The 13,077-nt window shown below is 38.9% G+C and overlaps 1 protein-coding gene across 1 annotated transcript in view; it reads left to right on the forward strand.

The window, feature by feature from the left end:
* Positions 1–13,077, forward strand: part of ANK2 (ankyrin 2) — a 175,550-nt gene that overhangs the window by 120,359 nt on the left and 42,114 nt on the right. The window contains exons 24-26 of the mRNA XM_057382272.1: positions 4,043–4,187; positions 8,507–8,609; positions 9,166–9,269. Coding sequence (XP_057238255.1) covers positions 4,043–4,187; positions 8,507–8,609; positions 9,166–9,269 — 352 coding nt within the window. The remainder of the gene's footprint in view (positions 1–4,042; positions 4,188–8,506; positions 8,610–9,165; positions 9,270–13,077) is intronic.

Here is a 13,077-nt window from a genome sequence, read left to right on the forward strand (position 1 = left end):
ATTAATTACAATTACTCATATTGCTTTTAGAAATGGGATTTATGCTGATAAATAAATTACACTCTTGAGAAATAAGATGCTTAGGCTCCAGAGGCAACTTTTTTTGTTTTAAAGTGCAAAAGCAAACAAGTGTGATTCAAAACCAGTTATTTTTGCTGCATCGTGACCAGTGAAATTATTTTGCTACTTTGTCTCTAACTGAGAAACATTCAACTGCTTGTGTAATTATGTTGAATCGCCTTTAAATTGCTTCTAGGCTTATGTTCACCTTGCTGAGTTTTCGCTTTTGATCTACCCTTGAATCATCTTTAAATCTACCAAGGCTAGTGTGTACTGCTTCTACAGGATTAATCCAGAGTGTTCCTATTTCTCAAACCAATTTGTGTGTTGTGCAGCCTTTAAACACTCTGATGAGGAACCCTTCAGCGATGGGGAAGCATATAGKGGCACAGGTGCTGTTAGCAGGAGTTCGTGGAGTAAGAACTATAGATTTTGTCTTTTTGTTTAACTCAGACTATTTAATTTCTTTTTTTGTGTTGAGACAATACAAGTTTGCATAATCTGGGTGCCTAACACTGCTCCTCTCCATTATGTTTGAAGTGGCTGAGTGTGTGTTTACTGAAAGGTGGGAGGAGGAAGGGAAGCCAGAAAGTCTCAGATTTATTACCTATATCTTGAATGTGTTGGCAGAACTTGAAGGGGCTGTTCTGCATGACTAATGCTCTCCAGTGCTCTGAATTAACATTCACTGCAACATTTCCTAACGTGGATGGTGCTTGTCACAGTAACTTAAAATAGCTGGGGACAGGAAGGTTGCAAAACTTTTTTAATAGAGTGGATGAACCTTTCAATGGTGATGTAGGCTAGCAGCAAGGTTTCTGTGATGCTGTGTTCTTCAAAGTGACACAATATGTTCTGAAGTGAATCAATGTGCTGCTGCAAACCTGCCAGCTGTATTTATATAATTATCAACAACACAAGAGTACTTGAGCAAAGAAGTATTTCAGGTCCCATTGTGGAGCATGTTCATCACTGACGATAAGTGTTTTGCATTTTGCTTGGAAGATACTTACATTGCATCATTGTATGCAGTCACGTTGTTAATATAGTATTCATATTCCTAATACAAATTAAAGTTARTGTTCAGTCTTAGCAGTATAAAATAAAAAAAAACAAATATCTATTAAATAGCTTAGCTTGTTATGTATAWAATATAACCAAAGGATGCTGATTTACAGAAGTAAAGCTTCCATGGCTTAGGGACCCAGGGACAGTTTGATCTTTTATCCTTTCTTAMCTAGATCCAATGTAACAACTTCCTAAATACCACAGTAGCCACTTTTMAAGTACTGGAATTCATTTTGCCACAGATTAATTTGCAAGAAAACAAAATCAAGGCATCTCTCTCCCCACAGATCCTTGAGAGTACAAATACTCTTCTAATTTAGATTTGTTTCACCCTCTGTCATTCTGTGAGTGCTGCTCTGAGCTCCCAATAGCTGACATGATKATTCATTTTATGTCATGTATCAATATCTGAAATCACACGTGAAACCACACATGACCCCCACTTTTCCTGGCTGGCTAAAAATAAAGGAAGTTCAAGCATTTGCCAAACTGTCATCCAGGAAAGCTTCTAGTGTGGCCCACTAAATAGGGGATTGACTTCAGAGGAGTGAAGGTGTCCAAAGAAAGTGTGAGAGAAACTCTGCAGTGAGGGAATATGTGTTCCATAGAAATTGTTCTTGCCATAGCCGTCCTTTCTCCATCTGTTACTGCTAAGGAGCTGCTCTTCTGTGGTGAGCTGTAGACTTGTCTGCATGCTGCAGAGAAAACAATAATTTTGGCAAACTCACATCATTGTATCTGGCTTCAAAAACATCTATTAAATACAATTTCTGGCAGTTTGACACTGGCCCCTTTTCCTTATTATTTTATTTTAAATTTTTTTCTATATTTTCTCTATGTTTTGTGAGAATTCCAGAGCACTTTTCATTCAACAGTTGTATTTTGCAATTTTGCAAATTCGTAGATGGCCAGGGCAAATTATGGACCATCAATGTCAAGGGTTATATTTGTCACAAAGTGGTTAGTGAGGGGTGGAAATGTTCCTGGCAATTATTTGGTGGGGAATGTGATGGCAGACGGATTGTTTCTGGCATGATTAAAAAGGGCAGTTCCTGTATCACCACAAAGCACCCATCTGGTAAGATCTGCTGTGTCAAGAAGCTCTTGGTCAGCTGAACATGCAGCCATTTACRCTTAAATACCTATTTTTTCTGTTTATGTACAAGGAGGCACTGTGTGTTTTGGGCGTTCATCTCAGTGAGGACAGAGGGAAGGGCACAGGGGGTCGATGGGGAGTTCCCTCTGGCCGCTCCTGCTATGGCAAAGATATCTCTGCATGCTCTGGTTAATGTTTGCAGATGTTCCCATCACATCAAACACTGCCACTAAGCCCTGCTATTGACARCTCTCAGATGAGAGGCCAAAGCTGAAATCAGAGGAAACTTTGGATTTGGGTTTTTTTTTWAAAGGTTGTGGGTGTGATGAAAGTGGTGAAGATTTTGCCTTTGTTTCTGTTACAGATGGAATGTCTGGAATGATTATAATTATCTAGTTTATTTGAAATATAACTTGAAATTCCTTTCACTGTTTGATTAACAGCATTGCCTTAATATCTTCCAAGTTTTCACTAAGCCCTGTGCTTTTTAGTGTGACATTCCCAGGAAACAGGAGGCATCATCTGTCAGAAGACAGGAAACATGAAATGATTAAATGCATTTTATTGTTTTCTGTGAAACTGTGCCCAGTTTCTCCCTCTTAATGTGGGCAGATGGAATTTTCAAGAGTTTTGTTGTTATACTGAAAAGATTCRAGACTCACTTTTGAATATAAGTATATACATAAAAATCTTAACCTCCCCAAAGTTTACTTAGTTTATATGACAAATAATGCATTATTTATTTCTTAGCTGAAACATCAGGCTAGAAAAACTACCTTGATTTGTTTTGTGAGAACAAGTGTCAAGATGAGCTTCAGTTTGCCCACACAGCCTAGAAAATGAGAAGGGTTGAAGCTCTTGGTGGCCTGGGGTCATGTTGTGTGKCTCTGTGGGTTGCTCCAAGCCTCTGGCAGGCTCATCCAGCAGTAATTTATCAGCGGGAAAATGACTGAAATTTCCAGGCAGAAACTGTGGAGAGGAAGTGTCTTGCAAGTGGGAATGAAAAGAAACATCTACACGTTGCTTGGCAGTAGAATCTGTTTTGTTAGTCTGCTGGGGAAAAGCAAACTGTGACTTCATATAGACAGAATTTCCTGGGGAAAAGAATTTTGGACCAAAAAAAAGATTAAACCCTATTATGCAGAGTATATGCATAAAGGTTACTGTGTCAGAAAACCAGTGATCATTCAGACTGGGATTCATTATGAATTATGATCRTTCCCATCTATGCAAGTGAGCTAAATTCCAGTTTCTGAATCTTGCCACGTTCTAGAAATAAGAACTTTGTTGAAGATCACAGAAAGTTGTTGTAATACAAGTGACAGAACCTCACATAATGTGCAGGTTGCATAGTGAAGAGTTTAAATTAGCCTTTGCAACTRTAAGGCATAAGGCCACAGAAAACAGGTTTTCATCTGAGAACACATAGATTATGGTTAAAAAGTGGTGGTATTTAGCCATAAACTTTCAGGCTGAGATACAGCATAGCTGTGTCCRTAGAGCTGAAATGGATTAAGGAACAGAGACACCACACTTTAGAGCATAGTAAAGGAATATTCCCCTTGCCAGTGTCTGCAACAGAAAAAATATATGAAATCTAACTGATTAATCACCTTGATTTCAATTCTTTTTTTTTTTAAGTATCTTGCTTGGTGTGCCATTTTTGTTAAATACATTAATTGCTTGTGGTTTGCAGTGTTTCCTGAKTGGAAAATGCCTTCCTGTTTATTGTACCATCCAGCCGTTAGATCCTGATGTGCCAATGGAATCAAACTCATGTGTGTGCTTATCTGTGTCCCCTGTGTGCTTGGTTTGCAGGTGATGACACAATGACAGGAGATGGAGGGGAGTACCTTAGGCCAGAAGACCTGCGGGAACTGGGAGATGACTCTTTGCCCAGCAGCCAGTTCTTAGATGGAATGAACTACCTGAGGTACAGCTTGGAAGGAGGACGCTCTGACAGGTATTTGCTTGGATAATAACTTTTCTCCCAAAAAATCTGCACTTGTTTTGCTGTTAGCATTTGAAATCCCTTTTCAGTATCTCTCTGCTTGGGGTGCACTTGCCAGCATTTTTTTATTTGGTGTGTCAGTGTGGCAGTCATCACTTTGCAGGAGGAAGGTGTGGCCATCCTCATCTCCTGCTGTCACAAGTCAGGAGAGGGGTGGACAGGGGTTTGGGTATCAAGTGAGATGACTGGAGTGCTGTGCTGGCTCGAGATAGCAGGAGAGGAGCAATGGACATGGTCATTCTACACTGGGCTTGCAGTGAGGATATTGTCAGCAAGCACCTCCACTCTTTCTGGTTCCTCATGGTCCAATTAGCTGTAAAAAGAATAATTGTCCTTCTACTGATACAGCTATATGAATAAAAAYAAAATAGAAACATTAATGTGTTCAGTCCTGACAACATACTGATTTGCTTGTATCTAACATACTGATTTGCTTATATCTAACAAGTTGAACTTAAACCTAGATGTCTTTGTGGAAGAATAATGCCTGCAGCTTTAATTTTTTTTTTTTTTTTTTTTTTTTTGAAGAGTGTCACTATAGTCTAAAAAAAATATGGACTTCCTTTCCCAAATGGGAGCCTTCATTAGTGAGCATAAGTGTAGGCTCAAGTTTTACCTCCCACAGTTCTAGTTCAGAATAACCACCCAGGCATTCATGGGTATGAAATATCTGGTGTAAATCAGCAGTGTTTCCAAACTCACTGCCATTAGAACTGGGGTACACTAAAGGGAATAAAAGAAAAAAAAAAGTTGAAATCTTGGCAACAGAATTTTGAAGCTACCTTGTTTTCCAGCCTTGGTCATTATTCTGGCAGCCTTTCCAAAGCTCAGTGGAATCAGTAGGATCCGTTCTATTTACTTGAGTAGGCTGTGAATTGCTCCTGGAACAAAAGATGTCAGGAAACAGTTTGGTTTGCCTCACAGCATGTGTAAATCCCATCATTGAGGTCCCACAAGCCTGGAGTCTCTGTTGGTTTTTAGACAGTTCCAGAGAGTTCACTGAAAACAAAGTGACTGTGTGACTTTTTAACTCTCAGAGGAAGTTTATGAACTACATCAGAATGCCTAAAATCAAAACCTTTTATTCTTTCAATGGTAGCAAAGTTGRGAGTTTTTTAGATTTTAAGATGTTGTGTACAAATGATGGTGCAGGCAAGTGTTAAGCCAGTTTAAGCTGAACTCCAGTTTAGAGTTTAAATCTTGTCAGTGGATTTCAATAGATTCTCACTGACATATCGTTGATATGGTTTAATTTGTGTTGCATGAAAATGATTTCAAATCCTGTATCAAGCAAGGGTGTATTGAAATGAAGCGAAATGCTAAAGGAAGAAAGAATGAGAGAAGATCACCTTTCTAACTCCATGGTCTCATCTTCTGTCACCTTCAGGTTACTGATTGTAAGAATTTTCACAGAGACTTCTTCAGTTTTTTTACATTTCCTTTAATGTGAATATAATCTTTTCATTGCATTATGGCTTTGTTTCTTCAGGAAATTCAGTAAAGCAGAACAGTAAAGCATTCTAGACTCATGTAATCTTACGCATTAAACAATTTGATTTAAAAACATGTATTTTTCATTTGTAACCATCTTCCCTATTTATTTTATTTCTCTCTCTCCTTCATTTTTCTTTTCCATATGCTTTCATTAGCATCATGCCCAGGTAGGTATTACATAGCATGAACATCTGTTGTCTCTATCTCTTCCTATGGCACCTGTCTCTGTTCATGCACTTTGGAGGCCTTCTGGATGCAGAAAATTGATTTGGAGGACCAAAGGAATAACGCTGCTGTTGAGAAACATTTTCAAGTTCATTTATCCAGTTTTCAGTGACCTAGGGTTTTTTTCTCAGCTTCTGAAAGAATGGGTATAAATATGACTTACATGTAAACAAGAGATATGCTCAACTGGATTAGATCTTGTTAGGTCTTTGTCTAGGTTGGCAAGTGGGTGTGCACTGCAAAACCCTCAGCCAAGCAGATTAGAAACTTGGCATGGGGATGGTACTCCTATTTTCTGGATACCACCAGCACTTTATTCAGGCTTTAGAGGTGGGTGATACATGCYTGTGCACTCTTATGTTCAGGAATCATGCAACATTCCTGGGTTCTGCAGTTCTGTCTCTGGGGCTGAGGGCTATTGGCCCCATAACCCTTCAGTCTTCAGATTTATTGACTTCATTTGAGAAGAATCTGTATTTAGATGTTTGTCTTTTGTCTGATTTAAGTAAGCTTTTTGTATTTAGTAGGATTCCTGAATACTTATGACAATAATAAACAGTAAATTTTGTATTCAGTCTGTAAGTGGACTGTCATTTCAATCAGTGCCTTTATTCCTAAGTCTGAGCAGCACAAATCTTTTAACTCCTGGTTTGTTCTTTACTGAGTTGGTCGAGAGCACAGATAAGGGCAGTGCCATATGAGCACTACTTTTGAAATTGAGTGTAGCAGGAAATTTAAACCTGTAACTACCTGCAAACCTCAGTCATGAGTGTGCCTACCCTATCTGCAGATAAAGGCCATCCCCTGATGTATTTATTAGAGTTTATGTACAGGTACTACATAGCAAATAGCTCTGGGCTACTCGTTGGGGCAGTAGTAGCAGTGAGGATAGACAGAATCACCACAGGGATAACCAGCCAAATGCAGTTCAGGCTTCTCTTCATTTGGTATCTGTCCAGGATGTGGTGTTAGCTGAGTAGCAGAACCTACAGCTTGGATGGTGGCTCTCTCACGAGCATTGCATGGCTCAGCAAAGCAATTCTGGAAGTGTCAGACATGGAAATGAACACAGGATAATGATGGCAAATGGGKTCTGCTACTGAGGCTCATTTCTCAACCAAAGAAAAAACGTTTCTTTTTGGTTTGTTTGTTCCTCAAGGCTTTCTGAAGGCTGATGGTTGTGTAATGCCTGTCTTTGCTTTCAGTTTTGTAAAATCCACCTGGGATGCTGAGCAGGCCATTGGTGTAAGCCAGTGATCAACAGCACTGATTATTCTTCAATGTCAWATATTTCCAATGAAAATAAGATAAMCATTTGCTTCTAAAAATGGAYCAAAAAATKACTAGGTGAATGTAGTTATTGTTAAAAAAAAGCTGTGATTTGAATCAGATGGTATTTGATATGCCCTTAAAGYATTTGAAACTCACATCCATAATGAATGCACGACTTTTATTGCTAACTGCTGAAAATGAGTTATCCCTTAAACCTCTGTGTATCTGGATAAATGGCCTATTGTTCCCATCCAGCATATTAGTCATGATGAGTACTACTCAYGGATTGTAAGCCAGGAACACACAACTGCTTCCTTCAGTTGTAGGTACCATATTCTTCAAGGTCTAGATCAACATCACAGAGTTCACGCACAATATCTGAAGGTGGATGATTTGTTTTTGAAAATGAGTGTTGTCATACTGCAGTTAGTGAATATTGAAAGGGCAGAACTCGTGCTATTTGGTAGCAGAAACCCCATTTTCCTCAATATATCCTTCTGTGGTGTCTTGTCTTTTTATTTTTTTCTTTTTTTTTGCTTTTTGCTGGTGGATGCTGCAGTTACATTCTGAGCCAGTGCTTGGAAGCAGCTTATTTACTGCCTTGCACCTCTCATTGCTACAGCAACCAGTGCTCTGTAGAGCTGTGTGTACTTACAGTGATATCAGTGCTCCTGTTGGGGCTGTCTCCCTGCACATGCTGTTGGTATTCCGAGGAGGATTCTGTTTTACACAGGAGCTTGTGGCTGGCCACACTTCACCTTGCTGCGTGTACCTTCCAGGGGAYGTCAGGATTACTGATCTACACTTTAGGGGGCGAGAGTAGGTCCTAACAGAGCTTCAGAATTGTTTCAGCTTTTCTTCAGGTGGTGGCATTCTGGTTTTCCATAGTGGTTTGCTTGTGTGATGCAGCAGAGAAYTTCTCCAAAGAGCCTCACTTAACAGAAATGAGTGCTCTTGATTATAAGGAAACCATTCATGCCACAAAGCCAAATCTAAAGTATTTGTGAATATAAAATAAACTGTTGTCTAGATTAATCTCTAGGTGCTGCATTTGGAGGTAAATAGGTCAGTGCAAAGGCTTTGTGGCCCATGGTCAGACAGGTGGCACAACACAGATATGCAAAGCTGTGTTTCCCCTGGCTGTGCTCTGCTCCCCCTGGAAGCTGCATGGTGTTGCTAATAGCACGCTTTTCTCATTCTCCCACTCGATCTGTCATGACACCTTTGCAACATCCTGTGTGCTGCTGATGCATTGCTCTGGCACCCTACCAACCTTCCAGCCTGCGGTCCTTCAGTTCCGACAGGTCCCACACGCTGAGCCACGCCTCCTACCTGCGYGACAGCGCCATGATCGACGACACCGTGGTCATCCCCAGCCAGCAGGTGAGAAACCTCTCAAAGCCCTTCTTGTCTGTGTAGATCAGGAAACAGGGAAAGGTTGCATTGGTGAGACTGTGTGGTGTATGCTGCTTTGTTTGTTTGAGTACAAATCTCTCTATTTTAATGGCATATTGTGCTGTGCAGTATTGTGCTCTATTCCAAAATAAATGACACAGGGACTGTCTTCTTAATGTTCTCTGTTTTAACTGATTTTTCTAACAGCTATCAGGCTAAATATTCAGGGGATGTAATGAACTCCTAACTATTGTCCTAAAAGATAATCTCCTGAAACATGTTTGTAGATAAATAAAAGAGATTTAGGAAATGCGCTCTTGGTAAATCACAGCATTCATTTCACTGAGACTACTAACATAGGATTACTTTAAGCAAATACAAAAGGATACAATTAGGGGTTTCTAATATCTTAATGCTTTTAGTACTCTTCTGTTTTTTAAGAAAAAAGTTTAAGTGCTTTAGGCACTACTATGCAAAATACGTATAATTTTTTGTCCATTAATTGATTTTGTTGTAGTAAAAAGGTTATTTTTTACTTCCCAAGGTAACAACTCTGGCCAAAGAAGCTGAAAGAAATTCATATCGTTTAAGCTGGGGCCCTGAAAACTTGGACAATGTYGCCCTTTCTTCCAGCCCTATTCACTCAGGGTGAGTGTATCCATTAGCATTACACTAAAAAGTGAAAAAGCGTACCTGTCGTGACAGCAGCCTCAACTAATGCTTCACTAGGAGCTGTATTTTAATTCATTGCCTCCTGGAGCTGGCAATAAATTGTTATGATCTCTTAAGCTCTGACAGTCAAGCAAGCCTGTGTAACAAGTCTTTTCACTGAAATCACTGCAAGTCACTAAGCATTCAGTTGAGTTCAAGGGGAATGAGTGTGATAAATGGCACATACACGCGGGCATTTGTGTGTGTTTTATGGAGAAATAAGTACATTGCTTTTTAGAGTTAGTAATAACTGAGACCYGGGGCTTAATCACTCCAGATGGTGAGTACTTACCATGTTGGTGGAGTAGCTGAGGTGAGCAGCAGCTCGTGTCTGCCCTCTAAATTACATGAATAGACAAGCAACCTAAACATCGTGAGCTTTGCACGTATCTGGCCACTCTCTTCATGTATTCTCACAACTGACTCTTTGTAAGCATTTGCTTTTAGGCAAACTCACTGTCATGGCATAAAGCAGGTCAAAATGCAGTACGAGTCAAGTTCATATTAAAAAACCTTATCTTGGTTGGCCTTAAAATCTGTGACTGCATTTGTTTTAAATGCTCTTACTGCATTTGAAGTCATTTTAGTGTTCACACTGAATTCTACACTTGTGTCCTGCAATCAGATTGGATGGGCAATGTGCAGATAAATTCAGAAGAAACTGGAGAAATTAAAAAGCATTTGATCTCTATGAGCTGTGTACACAGCATGACTGGACAGTAGGAGGGGAAAGATTATTGTTGTTAATCTCAGTTGAGTTTGCCAGCATCTTACAGACTGTATTTTCAAAACYSCATCACTGGAGTCCCATTTGGAATGACAGGCAGTCCTGATCTAGAGCAGGGACAATATTGCCAAATKGATTCACGTGACAGATGAGAAGTTTGTTTGTTAGCTAATCGTAGGATATTTGGTTGTGACCAGTGCTGTTTGGTTTTGCTTCTCATGAACTCTAAAACTAACAAATGAAATGAAAACATTTGATATGTAAAGTATGTATGTGTTTCTATATATGCTGGTATGAAAGCTTTAAAATTGCTCTAGTGCTTTATTCTAACCCGAAAYAGTTTACAGACTTTTTCCAAAGGATGTCTTAGTTTTCCCTTTCWGAAAGGTAGGTCTTTGCTGTGATTGCAGAGGATGAATTGAATACTTTYTAGAAGAGTGGCATTTATTTCTTGGATGTGCAATCATTTTATGGTTTTCTTTTAAAAAATATGAGTGATTCTGATCTTTCGGGATGACCCAGGATGCCAGCATAGGATCCCTGATTTCAATAGGAGCAGCACTCTCTGCACCCTTAGATAGAATTAGTGACTTTTAACACAATACAAATTATATTCTTCTTTCTATACATACACACTACCTTGCCACTAAATATTTAATAAAGAAACTTATAACAACTATTCCTCAGCTGTTGAAAGAGATCTTACAACACTTCATTTTTAACTTGTTTAGATTGATCTGAGTCATTTAGTGATAATAAACTGTTGGAGTGCATCTCTTAGGAAAGTACATTGACTACTAGAGTTTTGCTTGTAAGACCTTGTTTTAAAAGCGAAACAGTTGTAGAAGTTAATGATTGTTGCACTCACTCTGCTGGAATAACAAATGTATTTGTGATTTATAGCCTTGTCATCATCCACATGCAGACACACACCGTGGGTTCTTATGAAGCAGCAGCACTGCTGACACTTAGGGGCATGCAGTGAAGTATTTAATGGTCATGAAAAGAAACTCTTAGAATTTTCAAAGAAATCATAGATAGACGTTGTCAGTGGTCCTGTGCAAGGGTGTGGCCTTGGTTTTGCCCAAAACACTGAAAATGTATTGAATTTGGGTTGTATTTTTGGGAAATAACATATCAGCAAAATATCAGGCAGTAATTGATTTTTCCCAGATGTAATAAGTTTGCATTCTGTACAGTCTGAGGAAAGAAATGACCCTCTTCTCTCCCTGCACCAGTTCAGTGGTGAACCCCAAATTACTGTATGGTCCGTACTGATGTCCCATTATAGGAAAGTGTTTCTGTGGATCACAGTGTAACACCCCCAGGCAAGAGGATAAATTCATAGAAATCTCTCCTCTTGGTGTGGAATTTCTCAGGCACATATTTCAGCCTGTGCGTAACTAACCAAAACTTCTTCCATGTCTGAAATTTGAGAAGGGAAAATGTTTTAACCATCCATTTAAAATTTMAATGTAACTGTTCCTTCAATATGTTGATAATTTCATCAGGAAGGAACAAAATGGAAGTTCTTTAGACAGAGTCTTAGACAACCATTTTGAAACTCCAATAATGTTTCTGTCTTAAGAAATAACACTTGTGATTCTCAAAATCTCAGCATAAATGTCTCCTGGTCATTTTAAACAGCTGACAGTTTACAAGTAGTTTCCTACTTTGGCTGAAGAAAAAAGTACGAGTTCCTGCACTTAAACTCACCTTCAACCAATCAGATTTGCTTCTGCTGATAAAACCACTTGACCTTACATATTGAGCAAAGTTAACCATCTCTGAGTATGCCAAAACATTTGGGTTTTAAATATCTGGTAAGATAGAGTTTTATGACTTTGTTGGTAATATTAGGGGATATAATTTATAGTTTCCTCCTAGAATGTGAGAGACAGAACTACTGCCTACATAAATGCAAATGTGTTTCACAGTTTTAGTCTCATACCACACAATATCCTATTGTGGAAGAACATGTGTAATTTTATTAAGTTGGAAAGCAAAAAATCACTGAACCGAAAGATTTGCAGCATTTAGGCATTGCTTGACAGTAGCATATTTTTATCTTCCACAAGAATATGCATGAATGGTGAGATAAGGATGACTGTAACATTTTTAGAGTATTAATGCTGTGCAAAACTATGCGGTTTCGATACCTGTGTTCTGGTGATACAGTGAAATTAGTTGTATAGATTATATTTGTAAGAATTTTCCTGACAGCTGTGTAGAGGCACAGTAGATAAGAGAACAAATCTGACACATTGCTGGCATCATGGCACTGTGAGGAAGGAACTTTGGGTGCGTGCTTTGATATTAACTGGATTTTGTGTGCTAGAGCAAATACACAGCAGTTCCACAGGTTTTCCAACTCTGACTAACAGTAAAACTCCTGGTTGATGAAAGATCCTGATTTGTTTTATATGATTTGCTGAAGAAGCCCATATTTCACTAATGGATGGTCAGAGTGTATCACTACTTGTATCTTGATATTAATTAAACAGTTGGGATATTGTTAGTGAGTTTATCTTGCTGGAAGTTGTTGTTTCCATCAATGAAAAGATGAGGGATTGGGAAGCTCGTACTGTGACAAATAATGTGAATTATCATTCTTAGCTGCATGTCTGCAAAAAAGGAGGCTGGATCCTTGCTAACAAGGTAAACAAAATATATTTCGAGTGTTGTATTTTGAGTCCATGATATTTTTTTCCTCAATGTGAGATTGATTTCCTGGAAATCGTTCTGGAAACAGGACCTGGCAGCGACCAGCTGATAGTCATTCCTTAAATCGGAAAGTCTAAATGATTTCAAATTATGCTGTAGCTTTATGACCTTTGTTCAGAAAGTTACAATGAGGAAAAACTGAGTGTGTTTCATTAATAGCAAAGTGTGTTCACAGAAGGAAATGGCAATAGAGATCTGTGTAATAAAAAGGGACATTGAAAAACTAATTGTCCACGTGACACTAAGTGATTACTAAGAGCCTAAACGGGTCAAAATGAGAGTTTGAAATTTCTT

This window comes from Malurus melanocephalus, unplaced genomic scaffold, assembly GCF_030028575.1.
Source record: "Malurus melanocephalus ecotype Western Australia unplaced genomic scaffold, MMel_1.1 scaffold_561, whole genome shotgun sequence".
Taxonomy (NCBI): Eukaryota; Metazoa; Chordata; class Aves; order Passeriformes; family Maluridae; genus Malurus; species Malurus melanocephalus.